Source organism: Phodopus roborovskii, unplaced genomic scaffold (assembly GCF_943737965.1).
Source record: "Phodopus roborovskii unplaced genomic scaffold, PHOROB, whole genome shotgun sequence".
NCBI lineage: Eukaryota > Metazoa > Chordata > Mammalia > Rodentia > Cricetidae > Phodopus > Phodopus roborovskii.
In genome coordinates, this window is record NW_026126606.1 from 987,411 (window position 1) to 1,014,248 (window position 26,838).

Here is a 26,838-nt window from a genome sequence, read left to right on the forward strand (position 1 = left end):
TCTAAGGATCCCAGCAGCGCTGGGTAAAGGGCCTGCAGGCAGCTCCAGGGAGGATGGAGGAGAACAATGGACAAATCAGTTGGGATCCAGCAGGAGTCAGGCCATCAGAAGTGAAAGGAAACAGGCCACCCCAGAGAAACTAAGGTATTTTATTTGAAGTAACAAGAGGTAAAGAGTAAAAAAAGTTCAAGTGCTGGGAATTAAGTGGTCAGTGCACAGGGGTCAGGGCGGCGTACAGCCTCTGGGCAGCCAGCTCCACCATCTCTCTGAGGGACTCATCCTCTTCACTTCCTTCTTCACACTCTACGACCTGAAAGTGAAAGCATAAGCTTCAACCTACAACCAATCAAATGAACACTCTAAACCCTGCAGGCTGACTGCCAGGACCCCAGCTGCTGGCCTATCCACCTGTGGCTTGGAAGTGTTCTCACAACACTGACTGGAGAGCCGAAGGGGAGGGGCAGGAACTGACTCTTAGGCCAAAGGCCCTACTATCTACTCAGTACATGATACTCGATGTACTGCAAGTCAGTCTGTGTAGCACAGATTATTTAGCAGGCAATGGGTGTAGTAAACTGTTCACCATTTGGTGATATTTGACTCAAACTAACCATCTTATGGCCACTGCCTTGTTATTGCTGTTGCTTTATAAAGGCAACATTAGTCTCACTATACAGACTTGCTTCAAACTTGTTCTAACTCAGGCCAACCTAGAACTTGTGATCTTCTGCCCCAGCCTCCTGAGCTTACGGGCATGCTTGGTCGCTGATGTCTTACAGTTCAACTACAAAACCCAGTGCCACAGAGTTCCAAGGCCGGCCCGGGCTACAGGATAAGAACCCATACATATCTCAAAACCCAAACCAAACCAAACCTGGAGCCAGGGTGTTGGTATTACAGGCACGCACTCCCACATGCCCACCTCTATGTGTCACCAGGGAGAACCCAGGCTTTGTCCAGGTTGTGAAAACCCCTACCAATCGAGCCAGCAAACTGCAGCACCCAACTGCCAGGGCTGAAATCTTATTACGGTCTTCACCTCATCCCTAAATGTCTTGAAACACATGGATAGCTACATACCCGAGTCTCCAAATTAATATTCGCTGTTTTCCCATCCACCGTGACACTGAGGACAGAGTCATCTTTCACACTGACACAGTCTTCTCCAAATATGTCCCTTTAAGTGGACAGAAATTGGTATCACTGAGAAAGTCCAACTTTACCGGTGCAAGGGGTCTAAATTCTAGAAGGATGCTTTTATTTAGCTACTCTGGAGACATGCTATTGATTATCCATTGTACAACAGCTGAAACACAGCTCTATTCATGGGAATACTCCACTTTGGTTTTGTTTTTAATTTGATACCTGACTAAGCTTAGGGCCTTGCACAGTAGGAAGACATTCCACACCAGCCCTTTACACTCTATTCTGAAACAGGGTCTCACAAAGTTGTCTAGAATGGATGTCAGCTTCTATGTAGCATAGATATTGTGACCCCTCCAGTTTGGGGCCAACTTGGGCAATACAATGATATTATGTCTCTTAAAACACGAAACAAAACACACACACACACACACACACACACACACAAAAGCCAACTAAAGTCATTAAAAAGCCACTATTACCAGTATGAAAGAAAACCAGAAGGGACACAAAAACCCCCCAAACACTAAGATTTCTACCTAAGTTACTCTTGACTTTGAGGCAGAAGCTGCCACTGTCATGACTGGAACCTGCAACGTCCTCAGAGGGTGTACAAACTGGCTACCAGGTGATAGGTTCTGGCCTAATCTACAGACCAACTCCTTCCCTTCCAGACTCACATCAGGCTGCCACTGGTGCAGCTGCACTGGTAACGGACATGAGGCCTGGGCGACCAAGACACTGGGAGCATGACTGTGATGGGGACAGACAGCCTGTGACTGTGATGGGGACAGCCTGTGACTGTGAAGGGGACAGAAAGCCTGTGACTGTGAAGGGGACAGACAGCTTGACAGACAGCCTGTGACTGTGATGGGGACAGACAGCCTGTGACTGTGATGGGGACAGCCTGTGACTGTGAAGGGGACAGCCAGCCTGACAGCCAGCCTGTGACTGTGATGGGGACAGCCCGTGACTGTGAAGAAGAGAATATATAGGTAAGCTTCCTCCTCTATACAATCCCCCCCATGATGCTCCAGTCCATATCAGGCCAAAGCCAAGGCTACCTGGCAGAGTCCTTTGAACCAGGAGCCAAAATTTATCTTTCTTCCCTTTGTCTTGCATACATTTGTCTCTAATGAAAACTAAGTTATTCATTCACCAAGCCAATTAGAGATCAGCACTTTAGGTACCATGTTAGGTGCTGAAATTATAAATTAACTATTTACTGTTAAGAGCATCCTGAAGTCAGCTCAAAGATCACCCACAGGAGGGCATATTGGTAGAAACACACCAGTCTAGGGACGTTCATAGTTACAGACAGACTTACTGGAAGGAGCTTAGAACATCCACATTATCAAACAATTCACACCCGAGCCAACACTTAAATAACTCTTAAAGGTACAGTGACACTCATCTGACATCGCGTCAGTTGACAGATGCGCAGGCTTTGTAAGCACAGTGCCAACCGGGCTGGGCATTGGCATCTGGCACCAACCAGAGTGAACTTGGACACAACTTAGTATGTGAGTAGTATGGGAACACTCCACGAGTTCAGCACTCCCACATTTGTTCCCTCACACCCACACACGCATACACCTGTGTGCCTGCACACCCAGCACCTGAGACTTACTGCAGCATGACCTCCAGCCTCTTGCTGTAAACATGCATCTCTAACTTCTTAGAGACCTTCTGCACCGCACCTAGAGGACAAACAGCTCAGTTTTCATATTCCCATTTATAGCCACCAAACAGGTCACCAGAGCATGGCTATGGGGACGTGAAGTAACCGTGGAGACTTCAAAGTCAAAGCATGGGATGTGTCACCCGCCCACATAAGGCAAATTCATGGGCATTGTGTCAGTTCATGTTTTTATAAAGGAAGGAACCACAATGACACCCAGTTCACTTTTATTTCCCACATTTCTCAAACTCATATTCTCAGGACAGGATAGGTCCAAAGACTCCAGGACACATGAAGCTCGCCTGTATCTAAACGTTATATTCAGTTACCATACTGCTATTGCATCTGATACGAATGTTTTAATAAAAATCAATACTTAAGGGCTGGAGAGATGTCTTGGCAATTAAGAGCACTTCTCGCTCTTGCAGAGGACCTGAGTTCAGACCCCAGCACCCATTCGAGGTAGCTCACAACCTCAACTCCAGCTCCAGGGAATCTGATCACTCTGGTCTCTAGAGGCACCTTTACTCATGTGCTCATACACATGAAACTAAAAGTAAACCTTAAAAAACAAAACAAAACAAAAAAAACCACTCACTAGGCAGGACAGTGGTGGCACACACCTTTAATCCCAGCACTCAGCGGGTAGAGGCAGATGGATCTCTGTGAGTTCGAGGCCAGCCTGGTCTATAGAGTGAGTTCTAGGACTACACAGAGAAACCCTCCCTGTCTTAAAAAACCAAAATGAAATAATGATAATAATACTACTACTTGAAGGTGTCTGCCTATTAATAATGATGTAAAACAAAACAAAACAAAAAAACCCAACGAACACAGAACTTGATGGTCAAAATGAGTCATCTTTAATCTGGAGTTAAGGTCACCCTTGAACATCCATTTTTACACACACCTCCCTGGCCTGCACCAGCTACACAACAAAGTGCTCACTCATGGTTTCTGCTCCCCCAAAGGGTAGGCAGAGTAAACAGGAGACAGGGTCTCTTTTCTCTTGTAGAGTCCAGGCTGGCCTTGAACTTGCCCTCCTTCCCCTACTCAAGTGCTAGAATGGCAGGTGTGCACTACTGTGCCCGGCCAGAACCATTCTCAGGGCTGGCGAAGGTTCCAGGACCTGATGCCCACTAAGCCGGTGCTCTTAGTGCTCAACCACAGCAGCCCCACAGAGCAAACAGCAGCACTGTTCGCAGGGCCAAAGGCAAGGGTGAAGACTGAGCAGAGACTCTCACACTGCTGTGACCCACAACCAGATGCTCACCAGCAGCTCAAGGGAGGGTGTGGACATGGCCTGCTTACTCATGTCAGTCATGTGACGGGGGGAGTGACCAGTTCTACTTCCTTCCCCTGTGCCCACCGTGTCTCTGAGACAGGGACATTCTATCCTCAGGGTGCCTCCTTGTGTAGTGGCACATCTGTGCAGCCACAGGGCGAACCTGCCAGTCATGGCACAAGCACTCACTGGCTGGAGCTGCCATTCTATTTGGCCCCTTCAAGGACCGCTCTCTCCCTGAGGACATGGCGGCTCAGCTGAACAGATCTTAGCATCTCTGTTCACAGTGTTTTAGAACTGTAACTAAACAGGGTTCTACCTTTCTGGGGCTCCACTGATTCTTTTCCTTCTTAAGAATCTGAGAGAGATGAGTTGGTGAGCATAGGGCAGGCCCTACCTTTCCTTATTTTTGGATTCGACTGAACTTCCAGTATCACGGTGGTCACTGTGTCCGCATACATGTCATTTGAGGGGTTCGCCAGCCACTACAAAGCAAAGGTGAGTCAGAAAGGTAGAACCGCAGCCATATTGCTGTGAGCTCTGCCTGTCAGGCCAGCAGGCTGCTATAGCTTTTCAGGGAATCAACTGGCTCCCAGTCACGTGAGACTCCAAGTCCCCTTGTGGCAAAAGGTTTTCCAAGCAATGCCATTTAATCTCCCCAATTATTTAACTGAAAGAGAAAACTGACCCCAACGTAACACATGCAACATAACGGCTGGTGCTGGTTAAACTCAGACTCACAGTAGGACAAGAGGGTGAAACACGAGGTGTGTAATGCGACCAGATACCGATACATATACATATCAGAATTTTTGTTGGTATTGGGTCTCACCAGTGTATCCCCACTCCACCCCTCAAGACTGTATGTCTGTCAGAAGAGGGTATCAGATATCCTGAAACTGAAGTTACAGTCAGTTATGCCACAGTGGCCATGTGGGTGATGGGGATTGAACCCAGGTCCTCTGGAAGAGACCATTCCAGCCCAGATGTTTGGTTTTTACATTTATTTATTTATTTATTTATTTATTTATTATGTTACAGTGTTCTGCCTGCATGTATGCCCGCAGGCCAGAAGAAGGCACCAGATTTCATTACAGGCATACAAACATTGCCCAGCTCCTGTGTGACAGTGATATCTCACTCCCCCACCCCTAGGCAATAACTAAATCTCACCTCTAGAACCACCATGCCTGGCTCCTGTATGACAGTGATATTCTTGAACACCTTCAGAGCAGGTTTTTCTTGAATCTCTAATTCTTCTACATCACCTGAAGAAAATTATAAGGGTCATATGATTTTCTTCTAGACTTTAGGAGGCATTAGTCTCTGCAGAGATAGTTAAAACAGCTGCTGTAAGTGGGAAGACTAGTAACTTTTAACAGTTGTGCTTTATTCCAACTGCTCATAGAAACTGGAGACTACAAGGTACACAATTCATACACATGCGCCTCAGGCACCAACACTTGGGTCACTGCCTAGAGGGATCCATCTCCACAGCACCTCAGCTTTAGGGCAAGCCTCATGGGCCAACTGCCCACTTCCACCTTGAGTTCAATTGTCACTCAGAGAGTCAATCTCCTCAAGGACTAGTTCATTCATTAATTAATTAATCATTAATTCATGACTTTCCTTTTTGGCCATACTCTTGGATGAGGGAATCTAAGGTGGGGAGAACCCTCCCCCCACTTCTTATGGGACAGCACTTTGCTTCAGGGGTGAGGGGCTCAGTGGCAGCAAGTGCCTCCTCTGAGAGCCCACACCGGTGATTCAGTCATCACCTTACATAGGGTAAAAACAGGAACCTTTCCTTTAAAATGGTGAGAATGACAGACACAGGGTTAGGCTCTCACGGGGGTCTTACCATGCCGGCTACAGACCGGTCCTGGCAAAACAGAGACACAGCATCTAAAACCTTAAGTATAGTTAGCTAGAACAGATTTAAACATGAGGAGAATGTTTAAACTGACATTCTTAGAATGGTAAGTGATCAAAGACAGGTGGGATCTTTAAAAACTTGAAGTATTTTTAGCATTTTTACTTTGAGGCGATAAAACAACACATGGGATTCTGAGACAATTATTAAGATGAAGTACATTGTTTCTTAAATATAAAAATTTTTTACTAAAGAATGCAATGAAGTGAATTTCTGTAAACACACCTGTCAATTTCTGTAGCTGGTAATACAGCAAATTAAAGGGCCCAGTGTATGGGATGGCCTGGGTTTGTTTCACAGTGCTCATGGCCAGGTCAGTGTAATCTGAAAAGAAAATAAGAATGAATACACTGTAAGAAACCAGACCAGATGAACATGATGGTAAACACACAATCCTAGCACTTGGGAGAGGCAGAAGGATCTGAGACTGGGGCCAGTCTCAGCTACAATGTAAGACAACAGCTAAGAAACAAAACAATACCAAATCACACAAAACACAACTTGCAAAAATACACTCTATGGATTAAGAAAAACATAGCAGATTAAGCACCTACCCAAGACCCAGCAGGATGAGCCCACCTGTGGCAGGCTGGAGCTACATATGTCTCCCAGTCTATTTTCCTACACTCATCTCATCTCATGTCACCTCCAACCCACTCAGTCTGGCTCTGGACACAGGAAAGTCCCCTTAATCCTTGGACATATTAGGTCCTTCATGTCTCCAAGCCAGCATGCCAGCCATCGTTGCCTTCTTTCCTGCTCACTGTCTCTATATAACTACCTGGCATTTCCCACGTCTCTGGGGGAACTCTCCTTTCTTGTCTCTATGAACAGAGCTGTACCTCTAACACTGGTCCCTCATTAGACTGGCACATCAACAGCCGGGACAGGGTTTCAGTAACTCCTCAGTGTCCAGCATTAGCCCGGAAGCTGGCCAAAGAGTGAGAGTTCACTGAGGCTGCAGAGTTCAGCAGTTAGCAGCACACACTGTTCTCACAGAGGATCCGAGTTCAATTCCCAGCACCCAGGCTGGGTCAACTGCCATTAACCCCAGCTGCATGGGGATCTGATAGCTCCAGCCACTGCAGGCACCAGTATGTGTACAAAACATTTAAAATAATAAAAACAAATTTTAAGAAAGGTTTTTAAAGACTTAGTGAGAAAACAGCTTGTGCATTTATTTGTATGTGTTATGGTAAATATCTCATTACGGCTGTTGTGACCCTTTACCCTCACAAAGCACAAGTTGGCAGCACCGAGTGTGCATCCATTGTTTGTCTGAACATAAACAGTAATCTTGGTGCCTGTTATGTTACCTGTATCATTTGTGAAAGCAGTACTCATCAATAGCTCAGACTCTACACAGATCAGAGCTCACATAGAAGTACTGATACATTACGGGGAAAAAAGCAAATTTACAAACATAAATGTAGTCCTATTTAGCTTTGTTCAAACCCCACTTTTCTCTAGTACATGCCTGTGTGCACGCACAGGTCTCTAGCTACACGATCTGTGTTACGTCCTTGCACAATGCAAGGAAGGTCCAGTGCAGTGATATAGTTAAGAGTTTAATTTTCACCAGCAGTGGTGGTGCACACCTTTCATCTCAGCCCTCGGGAGGCAGAGGCAGGGATCTCTGAGTTCAAGGCCAGCCTGGTCTACAGCGTGAGTTCCAGGACAGCCAAGGATACACAGAGAAACCCTATCTTGGAAAAAAAATAAAAGAACTACAGTTTATTCTCTCCCCTTGGCCATTCTTTTGGAGAAACGAAGAATGAAAAAGCCAAGCAAGTTATAAAAAGTTTGAGTCATAAAGGAACAAGGTGACCTAGGACTGAGGATGCTCACACTCAAGAGGGCCCTGGGGGTTCACAAGGTGTACCTGGGACTAAGCATGCTTACACCACACTCACACCAAACCAAAACAAATGTAAAAAAACAAAATGCTAGCTGAGCATGGTGGTCCATGAGTCCAATTCCAGCTACTTAGGAGGTTGAGTCCTGAGGACTATGAGTCTGAGGCAGCCTCGGCTACACAGCGATGCTCTATCTCACAATAAGAAAGGAAAAGAGCTAGCAATGTAGCTAGGTGGTGGAGTATCTGCTTAGTACACACAGGCCCTAAGGCTGATCCCCAGTACCACAGCAAGCAGTCTCAAACCAAACCAAACATTAGTCTGGGGGCGCAGAAGGCTGGTTCGGAGGCTGATGCACTCCACTGTCAGGGCAGACAGAGAAGGGCAGCTGCAGCGTCAGGAGGTGCGGCCTTGCAAGAGAGCTACTCCTAAAAGCTGTGATTTGGTCATCCCAAAGTTTCAACAAATTTTCAGGGAAAATCTTTCCATGGAGAGATTCAGATTACATTTCCCTCTTCCTTTTTGACTTGTTGCTACTTTAAATCTGGACCACTTGAGTGGCCAGATAGCTAAACAGGTAAAGGAGCTTGTCACTGAAGCTTTATGAGGCAAGGTCCATCCCTAGAACCCACATAGTAGGAGAGAGCCCACTCCAGACAGCTGGCCTCTGACCTACACACATGTGCATGTACACACACACAGACACACACACACACAAAGGTGAGAACCCACTCCAGACATCTGGCCTCTGACCTATACACATGTGCATGTACATACATACACACACACACACACTGGCGAGAACCCACTCCTGACAGCTGGCCTCTGACACACACATGCATACACACTAGCCGGAGCACTTTTGAGACTTCTGTGCATTGTTAAGATCAGATTGCACCACAGTTAACAGTGTACTTACTGGAGAGGTCACAGGGAGAAAGTATGTGGTAATTAAAGTTTCTTTTAACAAGAATTCCAGAAACCCGCTGGCCCTGTTCTGGTTTCTTGTCTGCCAAAAAGCCCATGACCTAGTAAAAACAGAGAACACAGGGTGGTGTCAAAGGTAAAGGCTTCAGACTGTGATCGCATGGGTGGGGTGTGTGGAGGGGTGCTCTGACCCATTGGGGAGTGTGCTAGCCACATAAAAGAAAAAGTCCAGTAAGGACAGGATCTCACACTAAGATGACACCTTCAACCACTTAAATACAGAAACCGTAAAAATTCAAAACCTACAATTTTTTATGTTATTTATTTGCTTTGTTTTGTAGACAGCATCCTAAGTAGCTCAGGCCTGGCCTGGCCCTCACTATAGAGCAGGACCTGGCCTTGAACCTTTCACCCTGCTTCTATCTCCTCGTGCTAGAATAGCAGGCATGTGTCGGCATGCCCAGCTGGCACCCACCCTCCTTCCATGTAAACGGTCTCCACTACAGACCAGTGAGCTCCCAGGGATGGAGACATGTCTACACTAGTTAGTGCAGCTGTAGTGAGCAGTGAGCAAGGCTGCCACACAGCATCAGTCTCATTCTGCTCTGACTGACTGTGGAGACAGGACTACACACTCCCAGAATGCTGACAACCCTGCTTTACCCCAGACAGACTGACTTCATTGCGGTGATGGGGGCAAGAGGAACTTTAAAAAAAAGCTTTAAAAACTGTAAACATTTTCTGGTGCTATGGATCCATCTTGGGGTGTGGCTAGGCAAGGACTGTTTTATTGAGTCACACCCATCTGTGAGCAGCACAGCTAGACAGAAAGCCCCTTCTCAGAGCAAAGCTGCAACCTTGAGCCCAAAGGTCCTTTCACCCTCAAGGTTCTGTATGAAAGGCTATCCACCAATTAGCTTTCTTTTCCAGAGCCACAGCTCAGTGAAGCCCACTTGTTGCTCTTGCCCAGGTCCAACTGGTGGCTAACAACCATCCATAACCCCAGTTCCAGGGGATCTGATACTCTCTTCTGACCTCCTCAGGGACCAGACACACACACGGTACACAGATATACATGTAAGCAAAATATATGCAAACACACACAAAATCTGAACATATTTCTCTGTTACCAAAATACATCAACACTCTCTCTCTGAACATATCTCCCTGAAAAGAACACGGTTGGGATCAGCACCTGCTGCCTTGTACCTTGGCGAGCTTCTCCCCCCTGAAGTTCAGGGTCACGGCCTCTGTGTTCCGAGGATTGTGAACCTCGATGTGAACTTCATCGTTATCCTCGTATTCTCTGATCAGAGCTGCTTTCAGCCTGGCCATTTCGTTCTGTTCCCCATGGACTAAAATCTGCACAGAGTAAGATGAGATATAAAGAACCGCTCACCACAGTGGAGTTAATTCATGACGCGTTCACACTTGAACTGAGGAAACAGTCCTCTTGTCTTAAAATTTATTTCTACTATGTGCATGTGAGTACAGGGTCTGGCAGAGGCTGGAGTTACAGGTAGCTGTGAATCTCTGGGTGTGGGTGCTGGGGACCAAACAGATACTCTGAAAGAGCAGGTGGCACTCAGAGCCATACCGAGCCATCTGCCCAGACCTGTGGCATGCATCCTGGGCGCACCTACTTTAAGAAAGCATAAAGGGACTACTGATGGGTGCACACGCTCTTGTCATCTCTAGTGCTACTGCTCACATCAAAAGCTAAACCAGACGGCTTCCATGGCCCTTCCAGCTTTAAACGAACTTTTTTTTTTTTTTGTTCCTGCTAGGAAAACATCCATTCTTTAGGCTTCTGATAGTTTAAAGCACCGCAAATGAGATGCAATGTTTCAAAGGGTATCTACCACTCTAGCACTGGCTGTCAGTCAATCTGTTTTGCTTTTACTGCTTCTGTCTTCCATGGCAGGCAACTAGTCTCCAAACCACTGGTAAATAGCGTCTATTTGGCCTTTGGCAGCATGGCCAGCATTAATCCAGGGCAAAGGCTTGTCAGCCCAAACCTGAACACTAACCACAGCACTGCTGAGTAGTGTGTAACCCTGACCAAGCTTCCCTGTAATACCACAAGTGCTGGGTTCCTCAGCGTAGGATGCCAAGACCAAGCAAGGGCATGGGTAAGAAGCCTGAGTACCCTGGCACTCCATGTGCAGTAAATGCCTATGCAGTAAATGCATGCAGTAAATGCATGCTAACACTATGACAGCTGTAGCTTCACACATAGCCACACACTGCAAAGTGCTGGTTATTACAAGGTAAATATCAAGTCCCGGCTGAGGTTTAAACCAGAGGCAGACAGAACCATACGGCCCTGAGATGCACCGACTGAAGGTGAGGCATTGGCAGAGCTGAGAAAGCAGAACAGTTTCTCTATCTGGCTTTGAGGTATGGGGCAGCACTCATGAATCAATCATACACATGGCAGAAACACATGATGGGGTCTAAGTCTACACTGTGCTCAAATTCTACAGCCTACATATGATGCCAAGGAGGGGAGTCATTTTCTCCATGGAAGAGTCTGTTCATCAAGGGCAGAGGGAAAAAACCTAGGAGGACCAGCAAAAGCTAACTATCAAAAGCACTATCAGCCACTAGGTGTCACACTAGCCAAAATGTGCACCAGCAGCCTCATGGATAAACAAGAGGCCCTGAGTAGAAGACATGCAGCAAAAAACCTAATTGTTTTCCATTTAACTCTTTCAAATTCCACCAAAATATGTAACCGCTTATTTTCTGCTGCTTTTTTTTTTTTTAAATTAGCATCACTGTGCAAGTATTCGAATGTGTGGAAGGTGCAGAGGCTTAGCATGCATGTGAAGTCAGTGGGCAGCTCTTGTCAGTTCTTTTTCTACCTTTACAGGGTTCTGAGGACTGAATTTAGGTCATGAGGCTTGTGAGACAAGCACATTTACCCACAGAACTATCTTGTTGACCTATTTTTTTAAAATGGTAATTAAAAAATATAAGTAACACTAGTAAAGAACACGGTACGTTTATTTCTATGTCTATGTACACATTGAACATGTACTTTCTCCTCTTGTCAAATGTTTGCACTGTCAATTTAGTAACGATACAAAGCATGCTCTGTGGGCCAGGCTGTGTCAAGAATGTCACATTCTCGATCATTCTGTCTGCACAATGACCTTATAAATTGCCATCGCCCTTAATTATAAAGCATGAGGAGGCTACACAATTTGCCGAAGATACACTGGAGGAGCCAGAGTTAAGGCAAGTAGCCACACCTCCATGCCTGGTTCTTAGGCTACCTGAGAGGCAGAGAATAGGACTGATAAGTCTGAGGGACTCAGTGTGAAATGGAGGAACACAAGCACAGCAGGCCTAACTCACATGGGAGCAATAAGGGTTAGACCAAGTGCTAGTAGGATGCTCTGTTCACAATGGCAGGTGAGGTTTGGGAGAGCCCCTGCATTTCATGTACCTTACAGCTAAACATGGTACACACAGACCAACCACGTGAGGCGGCTTCAGAGCACCGAATAAATTCACTGGTTTGCTGGTAATCTGTGTGAGCAGAGAAAGAAATGTAATCAACAGACATTTTCAGTGGCAACTTCTGTCCAGACATGGTGGTGATTTCTTCAGGTTCAGACATGATGTGCTGTTGGAAACAAATACAAGAAAAACAGACTATGCAATTAGACAAAAGAAGGTGCACTTTGGTTATGTCTTAGCAGTCACAATCTCTAATGTCAACTTTAGGACCTGTACCATCACAGTCATCCTGATGCCCATGACTTAGCAAGTAACAACACTTATGTTCTTCATGGAGTAAACCTTTAATCAGAAAGGCCAGGAGATTAACTGGTGTTCAGTGCCTAGAAATGCTGGCAATGAACCCTCAGCTGTCCATGAGGCTGCACCCAACTCTCTGCTGCAGTAGCTCCTCCCAGGCACCAGCTCCTCCCAGGCATCAGCATCCAAATGGCACAGGCACACTTCTGAGCAAAAATGCCTGAGAAAACTCAACTGGTACAGCCTACACAAAGTAACCATAAGTCCAAATGCCACAGAACCTGAACATGACTTATTCCAGCATTCTGGATGAAATAGTGACTCACACCCCAAGATGGTAACTGACCTTGGCAAGTGTCCCTTCTACACAATACCCTGCGATGATGACGCCGTTCCTCTTATCTGTACACCAGCTTTCAAACAGCTCTCTGGATAAGCCATTTTGGATCATGCCTGGAGAGGCCATTACAACACTGGGGCCGATGTCGTCAAAGTGATCCATACTCTGAGAGACAAAGGAAGGGTTAAAAGCCGATCACAAAGTGGTCAAAGCAGTCTCCACTTAGGGTACTCACACTTCTGCAAGGGTCATGGTAAGACCAGATAACATTGTGTTATTTGTGTTAAGTGCCACAATTTAAAATTAAAATGTACTGGGCATGGTGGCCTTTAATCCCAGCACATGGAAGGCAATGGCAAGTAGATTTCTGTGAGTTAGTTCCAAGTCAGCCCTGTCTCAAAAAACAAAGCTAACCAAACAAACAAATTTAATATGTTAATACTATAAGCATGTTATTTAAAAAGGTTTTGATTGTAATATACTTTACATTAAATCAGATTTTATTAATTGATTTTGGAGAGCCAAACATGGGAGTTTTATTAATTCATACATGGAACTTGCAATGCTAATCAGATGACCAGATGTGAGCAGCAGACTCTAAACCTGTGACCTGCCATATTTTTCCTGTCAGGATTTCTGTGGCAGAAGAGATCCAAATTTACAGCTGTATACTGAGGGAGTGTGGCTATCCAGGGCAAAGGCAGACCCAACTACAGTGAGTTCCAGGACCATGAGGCAGGCTGTAGAGTAAGGAGGGCTGCAGTTTACCCCTGCACATGCGCATGCACATGCACACACACACACCACACATGCGCACACACATACCCACAACCACCTCCCCTCCCCCAATCACCTTGAGGTTGCTGATGTGCTTGAAAACGAAAGGGTTGTTGATGTTGATCTGCTTTCGGATCTTGTCATTCATGGCGTTCACATAGGTCTGGTACACTGCCATGCACTTCTTGGCCAGGGACGATGCATAGTAAATGGGAATGTCATGTAGTTCAGGGTGGTTCTGCCAGTACTCATCTACAGGGATATTATGAGAGGCAACATCACTCACCACAGGAAGTAAACAATTCAAATAATTCATGATAACAAAAATAAAAATATTTGAACAAGTGAGAAATGAAGTACTATACAACTGTGTTTAATGAGTTTGAGAAAAGCTACCTTATTCCTTATTAATGTAAATTATAAATCTAAATACTGGTATGACCTCTAAAAATAATATAAAGTTGAGATAAGAGATCAGAAATGTGGATCTATTAACAAATGCTTCATTTCAAATTTATGCTGGCTAATAGACCATAACTTACTACTCCAGAGACACCGACTCCTCTAGAGGTTTTAATCCAAGTATTATTAATGTAATTATTAATTTAAATGGACTTAGAAACTGCTTACTAAGTCGTATTATTATAATTGTGTTTCCAAAAACCTTTTACACAAACCACTTGTTGCCAACTAGTGAAAGTGTGAACAAAACACCTTCATATGAAGGCCTGGTTTCAGAGGAAACTCATTAAGTCCCAGCATTTTATAAACATGCTGCCCACTGGCTGCTCAGGTGTACCCAGGAAACGTCTGTCTATGAAGAGTTTAGGGTTGGCGCACACATGAGGTACGTAGGGCGTTTACACTGAGGCATCATTCAATAACTCCCTGCAATCAGCTTTACCGGGTGACTGACATTTTTATTTATGAGGGTGACATCACAGTTCCACCTTCACTCCTCTGCTCTTTGCTGGTTATGACAGCTTTTCACACACAACTTGACAGACCAACTGACTCACATCAGGTTCACAAGATTGAACAGCGCGACCTCCATGAAGTGCACTAGCCCATCCTCCCTCGCCTGTTTTCCATTCACAGTGACAAAAACTGTGACTCTCAAAAACGGCAGCACAGAAGCATAGGAAGCAATTCTCTCTAGTTCTCACGCTCACTTGCTCACTATGAACACAGGTGCTAACCGTCTACAAGAACGCTTCCCTCACAGAATCATCACTGCTCAAGTTTGGAAGGATCAGTCAGTACAAAGCACACCCTTCTTGGTAGGACGTCAGAACACTGACTGAAGTCTTTGGAGACAGCAAGAAGCATTACAAAATAATAATAAAAAAAATAAATAAATAAAAAACACTCCAGTTTCTATTCATGTTTGTATTTTTACCTAAGTAGAAACATAGTACATGTAGGTAGTTTTGAGTCTTTTTTTTTTTTTTTTTAACATACTTAATACCGTGAAAAATCCTGAAAATACAATGATGAAGGGTCAGGCCTGGGATCCCAGTACTTGGGAACTGTCAGCTAATCTGGACTACACTATTAGTCTAAAGGTCTCATGCTGGAAGGCTCCTGAAACTGATGGGAAGCAGAAAGGCACACCAGCCTGGCTTTTATAGCAGTAGACGTGAGGTGCCTGCTATCTCCCTGGCTCTCACTAGCAACAGGTCCCCATGTTACCTTTATGGCACTGGGAACTGAACCTGGGTCTCATGTATGCCGGGCAACACTCTGACACTGGGCTACACCTTTAGTTCCCAAAGCAAATTTTTAAACGAAGAAAGATGGGATGCTGTACCTAAGGCCATGAGAGTAAATGGATTTCAACAGTCGCCCAAATACCTAGAATCAGCAGCAGCTCCTGAGCTCTTCCCGAGAGCAAAGACAGGAATGAGGCCCCTGCCCCCTCTGTTGACAATGTCGTGTACAGTGTTGCAGAACCTTGCTTCTCGCTCTTCACGCTTCTCATGGATGTGGGTTCCGTACGTAGATTCCTAAAGAACATGGGAGATATGTAAGACCAAGACTAATCAACCTGCAGAAGTCAAAGTGTTAAGGAAAAGCTGAGGCTGAGATTCATCTCTTCAGCAACATGGCATTAACCATGTCTACTGAAAAAAAAAAAAAAAAACAGTAAATAAATTAGAATTCCAATCTTATGTTCAATGTTACAGAAATGGAGCCAGGAAATAGCAGGAAAGGTTCCTTCTTCCCTCAAGGGAACTTTGCTACATGTTTTTTCCTCCTAACCTGGAGAAGTCAAAGCTGTATATGCTGATGTAGGTAATGTTTCTCAGGTTCGTATTCAATCACCTCACTACATGGGAATCGCTGCATTACCTGGACTTATGAGAAATGCAGATTGCAAAGCCCTGCCTACTCACAGCAGCAGCCCCAGGAAAGGCAGTGCCTCTCTTGCCAGATGGAAACAATCTTCCTCAGTGTAAGGCTGGTGCCTGTGCTGAGCACATGGCTAAGCCACGAGGAATCTGCTATGCATATTGCATAGTGACAGCAACAAGCAGGGGACCCTCACCCGTAGGCAGCTACGTGTCCAAGCGACAGCAACAGGGACCAAAGGTACTTGATGTTCCCATGTGTGGCAGGTCCAGTACACGCCCATTCCCTGACAGTGTCAACCACCACTCCATCAAAAGTGCTTCTGAAATAGGTCAGTCTCCTTTCCTTCAGATGTGAAAACTAACAAAATGTGACAAGTATCTGTGGAAAAGGCCATCAGCATGGCAAAGGCAATGGGACCATCTCTAACACTGTTTAATATGGTCTAATAAACTCACCCCGAAAGATATGCAGGCTACAGGGAGCCATACCCTGTCTCCTCACCCAGCTGAGAGAGACCATGTTTCTAAAACTAGACTAGAATTAATGCACTTTATAGCAAAGGGGAAAAAAGATCCAGGAAAGTCCTTATGAAGAAAACACGAACTTCCATCAACAACATCAGGAATTTGACAGTGAGATTTTTTTTCCACTACAAGTTCTGATTGCATCACACCAACTGTAACCCAGCCTGTTAATACTCACAATAATAAGGATGTCTGGCTTAATATTAGGGATTTCGGCAGCCATTAGGTGTCTGTCTTCTTGTCTTGAGAAATCACCTGTATATAACAGCTGTGAGAAAACATAAAACTAGAAAATCAAGACTTGGAAAAGGCTCCATTCCCTGGTAAGCAACTGAATCCTGAAGTCTAATAGTAAAGTTGAATTTAAAAAAAGAAAATCTGAGAGATTTCACATGCAACACTTGCATCTAATTTTAAATGAATAAATAAGTTATGAACGCCACCCCATGTTTCCATTACTCAATTTTCCAGGAAAACACCCCATATTCACTCCCTCAAAGATAACACACATATCAGTACAATTCCCAATGAGAATTCAGATTTGCTCTTCACTATGTCTTGTTTATTTCTGGTGCCCTGGGGCAGAGCACAAGAATCGACACAGTACAACTCAGAGTGCACACACTTCAAATAGACAAGAAGCAACAATGTGTCGCTAAAACCTGGTTCTCCACTTGCTAAAGCAGAATCACTGAAAACTTACAAGAGAGAAGCCAAGGCTCTCCTCTAGGTCTCATTTGGTGGCTATGTTTAAAAACCTGCCTAGTTAATGCTGGGGTGCAGCCACAGTGTAGACATAGCTAGCTGCTCTGGGAGTCTAGATGGCTTGGCTAGTGAAGGCACCTGCTGCCACGCCTAATGACTTGGGTTCACTCCCTGGAACTCACATGGTTGAAATCAACTCCAAGTTGTCCTCTTACCTTCCTCCCTCCCTACCCCCCCCCCCCCACACTCACTCACACACAAAATCCTTAGTCCACTCAACATGGCTGCAGAGCTCTGTGCTGATTGACCCCCCTTCACATCCACAGGCCACACTGTTTAGGTGCTTCCCTAAATCTTTCCAAATCATGGACATAAACACCAAATCATGTTTTAACTTCGTTAACTGCAACTTTTGGGAATTGGCTCTCGCCTTCTATTGTGGGCTCTAGGAACTGAATGCAGGTTCTCAGGCTTGTTCAGAAAACACTTTTACATACTGAGCCATGTTTTAGTTTTAAAGAAAGGCAGTCACAAATGTAGTTTTTCCTAACCAGTTGTCTGAAGGCCCCTGAGGTGGGACGGAGCCCGTGATGGCTGGGGAACCGTTCTGTTAGAATGGGGAGGGAACAGCAGTGACTTTAACTTGTCTCAGTGCTCCAACTTTCTGCAAATCTTAGGGAAGCTTCCAAGGGGACAGGAAGCTCTGCACTGACTCCTCTTGGGAAGAAGGGGGTCCAAGCAAGAACGTACCTTCACACCTGCAATCTCAATCATAAACATGGCGGCTCCCAGGACGTGGCCAGCATGGTAGCACCAGAACTTGATTCCTGCCACCTCCTTCACTTCATGGAAGTTAATGGTTTCGATTTTGTCCATGCTTTCTTCCAAGTCTGTCTCAGTGTACAGCATGTCATCTGCCGATATGTTGCTGAAATTGTAGGTGACACATGGATGTAATATTTCTTAACAGCACAGTACACAGGGATGGGGCTATAGCTCAGGGACAGAGATTTGCCAGAAGGCACAGGGCTCCAGGTTCAGTTCCCATACTGAAAACAAAACAGCAACAACAAACCCTACAGCTTAGAATCTCAGATAGCTGCTATAATTATTATAATACTAAGCAGAGTTACAAAGCTTAACTGTGAGCGGAGTGTGACTCAAACACTCCTGATCCTATGTAAACCTCAGGTCATTAAGACATAGCACCCTGCATATTTATTAATGTGAAGTACTGGGTACTGGATCTGAGGGCAAAGATGCTAGGCAGGCGCTGTGCCAGAGCTACGTTCCTATTCTCTACTCTCCTTTGTCATTCCATGGAGCCAGGCTCTCACAGGGACACTCAGGCTGGTCTTGAGCTTGCAATCTTCCTGTACCAGCCTGAGGCAGGATCATGGGTTTGTGTTACAGGGGCCCAGCTACACAAATCACTCTTTAATATGGTATTTCTCAACTTCTTCCTCCACCATTCCTGAGGGAATAATGTTCACACACATGAACACATAGCAGGCATTCTTCACTGGCCTGGAAAAGGACGTCTCTCAATGTCAAGTGTAACACTTCCTAAAAATTATAGAAATGAACTTCACACAGACTCTGTAGCCACACTGGATGGTTTCACAGGCCAGCTGTTTCTTACTGAGACTGCTTTAGGTTAATGACCTAACTGTGCCTCATGTGCACTGTCTGTAAAATGGGTTCACAGAGGAGCTGGCATCATGAGTTTGTGAGGATTCAAGGGGACTGGGCACTGAGGACTATGCGGTATGGGTTAGCAACATTTGCATTACGCATTTTCCATTCCTTTGTATTTACATATGATGAGTAGCAAACACCATGTTGGCTATCTGGGTAAGAGCCAACTGCTGAAGGCTAATACTTCACATGGTAGGTGTCACAAACATGTTGGACCCTTTGATGTAGAGGAGTGGACATTTCTCCTACAACTGGTGCCGACTTCTCCAGAGCACAGCATCACTTAAGGCAATTTTCTCTGGTCAGACTGTCCAAAGAAGGGAATTCACTATGCTTCATGCAGTCAGTCTTAAGTTACTGGAATGTCTAAATGCTACTACTCACAGGGCGTTTCCATGAGACCTCTCGAGTTCTACATTTACACAGGTTTGGAAGGATGTGACACCATACACAGACTGAAGCTGGATGGTGTTGATGATGGACAAGGTGTATCCTGAAGCTAGATTATGGCATCCTTCTGAAACAATGCAGTCTGTACCTGAACTGTGAGCATGGGGTGTCGCTGGCATGACCCACTGAAGAGACTCACCTGACTTTGACATAGTCTGAGAGGAGCCATCTGTAAATAGCCTTTGTGGCATGCGTCATAAACGTCCGTCCTTTGAAGCTTGTCTTCTGGAGGAACCAGGGCAGAGCCCCACAATGATCCAGATGGAAACTGACAAAGAAGCAGGGCCATCAGTGCTCTGGGTACCAGAAGCCAGCACCCCATTGAGTTCCTACTCAATGGACACGTGTGCCGAGGACATGAGGACACATTAGAAAACCAAGAGGAGGCAATGTCTGGTCACATTAGAAAACCAAGAGGAGGCAATGTTTGGTCTCTTCTACCACATGGGTCTAGGGCTCAAACTCATGGCAGGCTTGGTAGCTAGTACCTCTAACCTCTGGGCCTTCTTGAACCCCTCCCCCCATCAGAGATTAATTAGAGGGGGATAGACAGCCATAATTATAACAAACAACTTCATGAAGAGCCTTGCTGTGTTGTCAATGCTGGCCTCAGATTCACAGTAACCCTCCAGGTTCAGGCTCCCTTGTGTTAGGACTACAGGTGTGCACCACCATGCCTTCCTTAAGGGAAGTTCTGTTTGTTTGTTTGTTTGTTTGTTTGAGACAGGGTCTCTCTACATAGTCCTGCCTGTTCTGGGACTCACTCTGAAGACCAGGCTTAGCCTCAAACTCACAGAGATCCACCTGCCTCTGCCTTCCGATTGCTGGGATTAAAGGCGGGCACCACCTAAGTGAAGTTCTTACTGAGGAATGTGACAAGACAGCAAGGCCAAGGAGCTCCCAGGAGAGGGCTCCCTTGGTTTCATCTGAGGATGCCCCACAGAGGACAGGACCTTTCCACCGCCATTCATTGCATCATGCGCAGATTCTTCCTAATCAACTTCTCTAGCCTGATGACAGAACAGTGTTTAGTCTTAGTTTAGACTTAGAAATCTGCAGTGTGTTTCCTAATAGAAAATGTTTGGTTTTGTTTTTTATTTTATTTTTGAGACAAGTTCTGACTGACCTAGAACTCACTGGGGAGAGCATGCTGGTCTCAAACTCACAGAGATCTGCCTGTACCACTACTCAGAGCTTATTAAAAACAAAAAACCAAAATCTGCCCAGAAAATGGCTCAGAGAGAATAAAGGTACCTGTCAACAAACCTGACCAGAGTTCGACCACCAGGACCCACAGACAGAAGAGAAAAGCAGCTCCCACACATTGTCCTCTGATCTCCCTAACACTGTGGTATGAGCACGCGCGCGCGCGCGCGCGCGCACACACACACACACACACACACACACTCTCTCTCTCTCTCTCAATGTAAACAAAACCTCACAGAAAGGTTTGAAAAGTGGTGCTGTCTATAACGGAAACTTACTGACTGATTAACAGAAGGTCGATCTCAGCTGGGTCGATCAGATCAATGTAAGGAAGAGCATCCATTCCTTCCAGGCCAGGGTGGATCCCACAGTCCAGCTGAAGGAGGAAAAACCCAGCAAACAGGTCACAACCTGCTACACATCTGATGAAAACTCATTGGCAGACGCGAGATCACATCCAGAGGAGCCCGGTGTGTGTGCACTCACACCTCGGTCCCATGGAAGACGGGAGTGCCTGAAGAAGCTCTCAAGTTTAACACACAGCCCATATTTAGCAGGAAGGATACAGAATACAAGACATCTCCGGGGTTCACGACACAAACTAGTTCTTCCTCATGGGCGCCATTACTAATAGGCATTTCCAAGTTTGTAGGTTTGGAGCACTTCCCCGACTAGGGAGAGCACTATCAGCACGTTCCTGCAGGCTGATGACTGGGGATTTCTTTCATGGGGTGTTATTACCATGTTAGTAAATTCTTGCATCAATGACTTCAGTGGGAGCTGGAGACATGGCTCAGTGGTTAAAAGATGTTCTTAGGCAAGGTAGTACTAACTGCCCAGGACAGATATGTGCCTGAAACAGTGATCAAACCTCAAAGACCTTGTGGTCTAGCAGCAAACAGACATGGGAAGGACCCATGCATACCCATCCACACCAGGCTAGCTATAGAGTAAGAGAATAAGAAAGAATGGGGGATTGTGGAATTTTCCTGAAACCCCAACACTTAGGATGTAAACAGAGGATAAAGTTGTCTGGTGGCTGTTACTCTTCCACGGAACCTGGTTTGACACTCAGCTCCATTTCCAGGGATCTGATGCCCTCTCTGGCCAAACACCCATACAGGTAAGTGATTATGTTTTCAATAGGTGACTCTGGGTACAGATGCCTATGTTTTAAGACTGACATTAGGAAGAGAGGACAAAATAACAAGAGCCAGTGCCCGCCTCTCTCTTGGAACCTTAGGAACCAATGCTCCAATCCCTCCTTCTTGCAGGCAAGGAGACGGACCTGGCAGAGAGCCAACAGGACTGATGCCACTTGTGGGGTGGCCAGAGTTGACATACATTCAGGGCACTTAAGTCCTTGATGTCTTCCCAAAGGGGTAGGGTCATCAGGCTCTCTAGACACTTCAGGAATGTATAAGACTGTGGAAGAGACAGTCTGGTAGATCTAGTTGGCAGTTTTACAGTCTTACAAGGTATCTTTTTAGGCCACTTAATGCTTTCAATTCCTAAGCACAAGTGTGCTAGTCATTCATCACATAGAGTTGGCCACCTACATGCACACCTCTCTCAGCTGGTACTGTAGAGATAACTGGCTCACTAGACCAGACCAATATATAGCCAGTCCAGACAGTACTGACAGACAGAGCTACAGCCAGTCCAGACAGAGCTATAGTGTTTTCATGACTATACAAGCAATCACTACCCAGGCTAGGGGTGTGATTCAGTGGTAGAACACATGCTTGCATGCACAAGGCCCAAGTCCAACTTTGAGTACCAAACAGCAATAACAACACTGATAATACTTACCATGATTTTTCTTCCTTTGAACTCCAGAATAATGCATGATCTTCCCACTTCCTGCCCAGCACCACTGCAAACATTCAAAGGGAGAAATAAAATGATTAAAAAGCAATTAAAGCAGTCCAGAGTTGGGTTTGGTGGCACATACATACACATTGTGTCACTAAGAGGCTACAATGAGTAAATCCTGGCTCAGAGAGTCCCTGTCTCACTACACCCAAGTAACATTCAACATAGTAAATTCAAACTCTTTCACAACTGAAACTGCTTAGGAGTCAGACAGATGACAATTCCACAGTTTCTAACAGAGGATAAGTACAGGGGTAGGAAGGGGTGAGAAGCACCTTGAGAGTCCTTGGGAGCTGAGGGATGTTTAAGATGGAAATGAGCAGTCACACAACACTTCTAGGACAATGGTTTCAGATAAAGCTACCATGTCATAGCCTCGGATCTTGAGATCACTGTACTAAGTAGCCTGGTCACCCATGGTTTCAGCCCTTCCTTTTCTGGCACACCTTAAGCTAAACATAACAGCTTCTTGGATATAGTTTCCCCAAAACCTAGCTCACAACCCACTTGATGTTCTTAGGCAAGGTAGTACTAACTGCCCAGGACAGATATGTGCCTGAAACAGTGATCAAACCTCAAAGACCTTGTGGTCTAGCAGCAAACAGACATGGGAAGGACCCATGCATACCCATCCACACCAGGCTAGCCACAGAGTAAGAGAATAAGAAAGAATGGGGGATGGTGGAATTTTCCTGAAACCCCAACACTTAGATTGTAAACAGAGGATAAAGTTGTCTGGTGGGTAGAGTTCTGGGAATCTGAGGCCAGCCTGGCTAGCCTACAGAGGGCTCCAGGACAGCCAAGGATACATAGTGAGACTCTCAGATAAATAAATTCCATGGTCATTTCTGTTCCTAGTTAAAATTCTTGGGTTCTTATCTACATGAACTCCCATTTCCTTCTTATGCCAGCTTCCCTACAGCCTGTCTGTTTGCATTTCCTCCCCTCCTTCCTCTCCATTCACCAGCTGTTCCCAGCTACCTTTCTGAGGTTGTCCTCGATACTAAGTACAAGCAGCTCTACTTAATCTAACTGATCTACTTGGCAGCTATTACCTCCGTTGTTTAAGAGCTCCTTCAAGCACTTAACAGCGTCTCTGACTCCACACTCGGGTGTGTCTCGCTAGGCTTTCCCATTTTTTCCACTTCATCTATCTGCCTTGGCTCTCTCTAGCCTCTGAATGCTAATATTCTGAAGTTTCTCCTGGGACCTCTTCCCAACTTCATGGTCTTTACACTCAAGTGTCTGACAAAGCTGCTGGCTTCAGACTACGTATCTGCAGCCCAGACTGTTCTGATTTCTAGACCTTTGATACATGTACCTGGTGCTTAAGCCTCTTTACTGGGGTATCTGCCAGGTACTGCATGTTCAATATGGCAAGTTAGTTTTCAGAAGCTCCTAGACCGGCTTTCTTCCTGGAATGCTCTGCTCTTGGCCACTGACACGACTGGCTCCTTTAGATCATCTGAGTTTCAGTTCAGGTTTCACCTTCTCAGACCCTTTCTTGACTTCCTATTCTAATGTATCCTTTATTGCAAGCCTCAATCTGCCATCCCACATCACTGAGGCATAACATAGATACATTCACTTATGGAACATGTCACATATTTTTAAAATGGTAGCTCTATTAAGAAACATGTCTATCTTGTCCTCTGTTGTTCTGCTATGCTAAGTGAAAGAAACCAAGCACAAGGGGCTCATGTTGTATGATTCCATTTATATGAAATGTCTCAAAAAGGCAAATCCACAGAGAAGAAAAATAGATTGAAGGTTGCTAAGGGGGAGGGTTAGGGAGAAACAAGTGTGATTTCTAATAGGCCTTTTTTTTTTTTTTAAAGGGTAATGAAAATGTTCTGGAATTAGGTACTACAGTCATAATAAAGGTTATAAATTCCTCAAGTACACTAAAAATTATTGAAGCTGACCATGATGATTCCTCAAGTACACTAAAAATTATTGAAGCTGACCATGATGGCAATCCTGTCATCCCAGTATTGGGGACACTGAGGTAGGAGAACTGTCATGAGTCTGTTCCAGGCCAGTGTGGGCTACATAGCCTGACCTATGTCCAAACAAACAAACAAACAAACAAACAAACAAACAAACCACACCCCAAATCACACCCTAAAGTGCACAGCTGTATGAGCTGTCTTTCCCATTTGCACCCTCTGTCCTCCTGTACTAGCTACTCAGAGTTTGGAATGTACCCCCTATGCTCCAAGACTAACCCTTCAGATAGTATCTTGCAGTTACAAAATCCTCAAGACTTTACATCTGAACTCCGGAAACCCAATTCTTCTAGCCCATCGCCCCCACCTTACTGGTTGGTTATAGCCCAGTTCAGTGACATCCTACCAGATGTCTTCACTTAGTCCATCTTTTTAGTCATCTACCGAACTGGAGTTTGTTCTTTTTCTTGTCACGTCACCGATTGAAGCAAACAACACATGTTGCCACTTCACCCAAAAGTGACGCTTTTACTCTGTCCCTTATTGACGGCTCAGTGGGTCACTAGCAAAAGACCCACTGAGTGCTTTTAAAGGGGGGAGGGGAGTAGCCACATTCTTAATGTAATTCCCACTGTATTAGAGAGTTGCTTCAAATCTCTTGTTGGCTTACTATAACTGCTGTAACAAATACTCAGTCTTTAGTATCTACAAAAGGTCCTTTACAAGATGGTCAGACAGTGGTGGCACACAACTTTAATCCTAGCACTTGGGAGGCAGAGACAGGTGGATCTCAGTGAGTTTGAGACCAGCCGGATCTACAAAGCTACACAGAGAAACCCTGTCTCAAAAAGCAAAATAAAGTAGTATTCCACAAAACAAGGTAGACCTGATAGCCTGCCCCAATTCATCTGCTGTTAACCACAACCACAGTGAACTGGTCTCGAGCTGGGACCACTCTCAAGTTCCCCTGGGACACTGGCTCCTGCACTGTCTTTAATTTCTGTGAATTCTTTAACACATTTATCACATTAGAGGATGCATAGTATCCTTGCCTCCATCTGTTAGAAAGCCCCATCTCCAGGCTTTCAGGCCCTGGGTACAAGGCCTACCTGTCTTCTTGTAGCATATATCAAAGGAGCATTATATTCTGAACTTTTCACCTCACAGAGCATGTTGTTTCCACAGGAGGAAGTGGGATCTTGGGGGCTACTTCCCTACCATATAGCGAGGCTGGTTTCAGGTCTGACTCCACAGTAGCTGTCTGTTTTTACAGATTCATCCCAGCACCTGCTCTAAAATTCACCAAAGGAGTGTAGTCATGAACTCAGCCCTATTTGATACTTGCTTAGTGTTATCTGGGGGAGGCAGCAGGGACACTTGGGTGCACTCATTCAGTAAGTGCTTAGTAAATCTTAATAAATGGGTAAAGGAGGTAGTTTCTATCTTCTGAAAAATGCTCACATTCATGTGGTGCTAGCTAGTATCTAAAACTGAGCAATAATCGTGTGTGGCGTCAAATCGCGCAGCGCATCTGTACCGATACTTTCTTCACCTTTACACGCGTGAGGCAATTCTCTGCAAACACTGCAGAACGCTGAAAGCCACCGCCACTAAAGCCAGTCTTTTATGCTAACGTAGAGCTGAATCTCTCCCCCTGACACCTCTGCTTTCTCCTCTGTAATTTCCTCTCACCCTCTGCGAAGGTCTGAGCTCTGAAGGTATACACACTCATACCACGTCTTTACTACCCCGGCCATCCGAGCACGTGTAGGGTCCCAGAGATAATTAGACAGACACAGCCCTCCCTTGCACTGTCCCCCTGTACCTGCCGGTTCCCTCAAGGCGTGAGCTGGTGTGAGATCCAGACTCGTGCTAATTGGCAACCCTTTCTTTATGAAAGCGCCCAAGGACCTGGGTTTTTTTTTCCCCCCAACTCCGACATACCCTACCCTGAGACGGAAGGAAAAGTAAAATGACACTGAATCTAGCAGGCCCCTCGGAACATTCTCCAAACCCCGTGAGCCTGGGAGCCGGACCCGCAGGAGACAACCCCTCCAGGCTCTCACACATCCGGGGCCTTCACTCCCTCTCTAGCTTGTCCCTTACAGGGGTCGGATCAGCAGCTGGTCGCTCTCCTCTGCAGGGATCGCGGACATCCTGGTAGTCTCAGGATCGGCGCGGACAAGGAACCCGACGCCGCAGGCTCTAAACTGAAAGCACAGCCTCGGCGAACTAAAAAGGAAAAAACCCCGACCACCCACACACAACTTCCGGCGCACTAGTGCGCCCAGAGCTGGGCTCGTCTCTTCAACTTCCGGTCGGAGACCAAGGCCCCTCAGGTTCCTCTCCGCGCGATTAGAACCCGG

The 26,838-nt window shown here is 45.6% G+C and overlaps 1 protein-coding gene and 1 non-coding gene across 2 annotated transcripts; both read right to left on the reverse strand.

The window, feature by feature from the left end:
• Nucleotides 1-129: 129 nt before the first annotated feature.
• Nucleotides 130-26,714, reverse strand: Cpsf3 (cleavage and polyadenylation specific factor 3). Its single transcript, XM_051205950.1, is given in 20 exon segments — nt 130-310; nt 1,081-1,177; nt 2,774-2,843; nt 4,507-4,594; nt 5,283-5,377; nt 6,268-6,366; nt 8,818-8,926; nt 10,035-10,187; nt 12,312-12,332; nt 12,334-12,459; nt 12,940-13,098; nt 13,787-13,962; nt 15,565-15,595; nt 15,597-15,716; nt 16,768-16,857; nt 18,045-18,222; nt 19,582-19,710; nt 20,927-21,024; nt 22,461-22,524; nt 26,579-26,714. Coding segments are annotated over 20 exon segments (2,055 nt in total). The 5' UTR covers nt 26,629-26,714; the 3' UTR covers nt 130-208.
• On the reverse strand, nt 24,938-25,069 carry LOC127237610 (small nucleolar RNA SNORA21). The gene has a single exon (XR_007835865.1). It is a non-coding gene; the product is annotated as a small nucleolar RNA SNORA21 (small nucleolar RNA).
• Nucleotides 26,715-26,838: the final 124 nt, after the last annotated feature.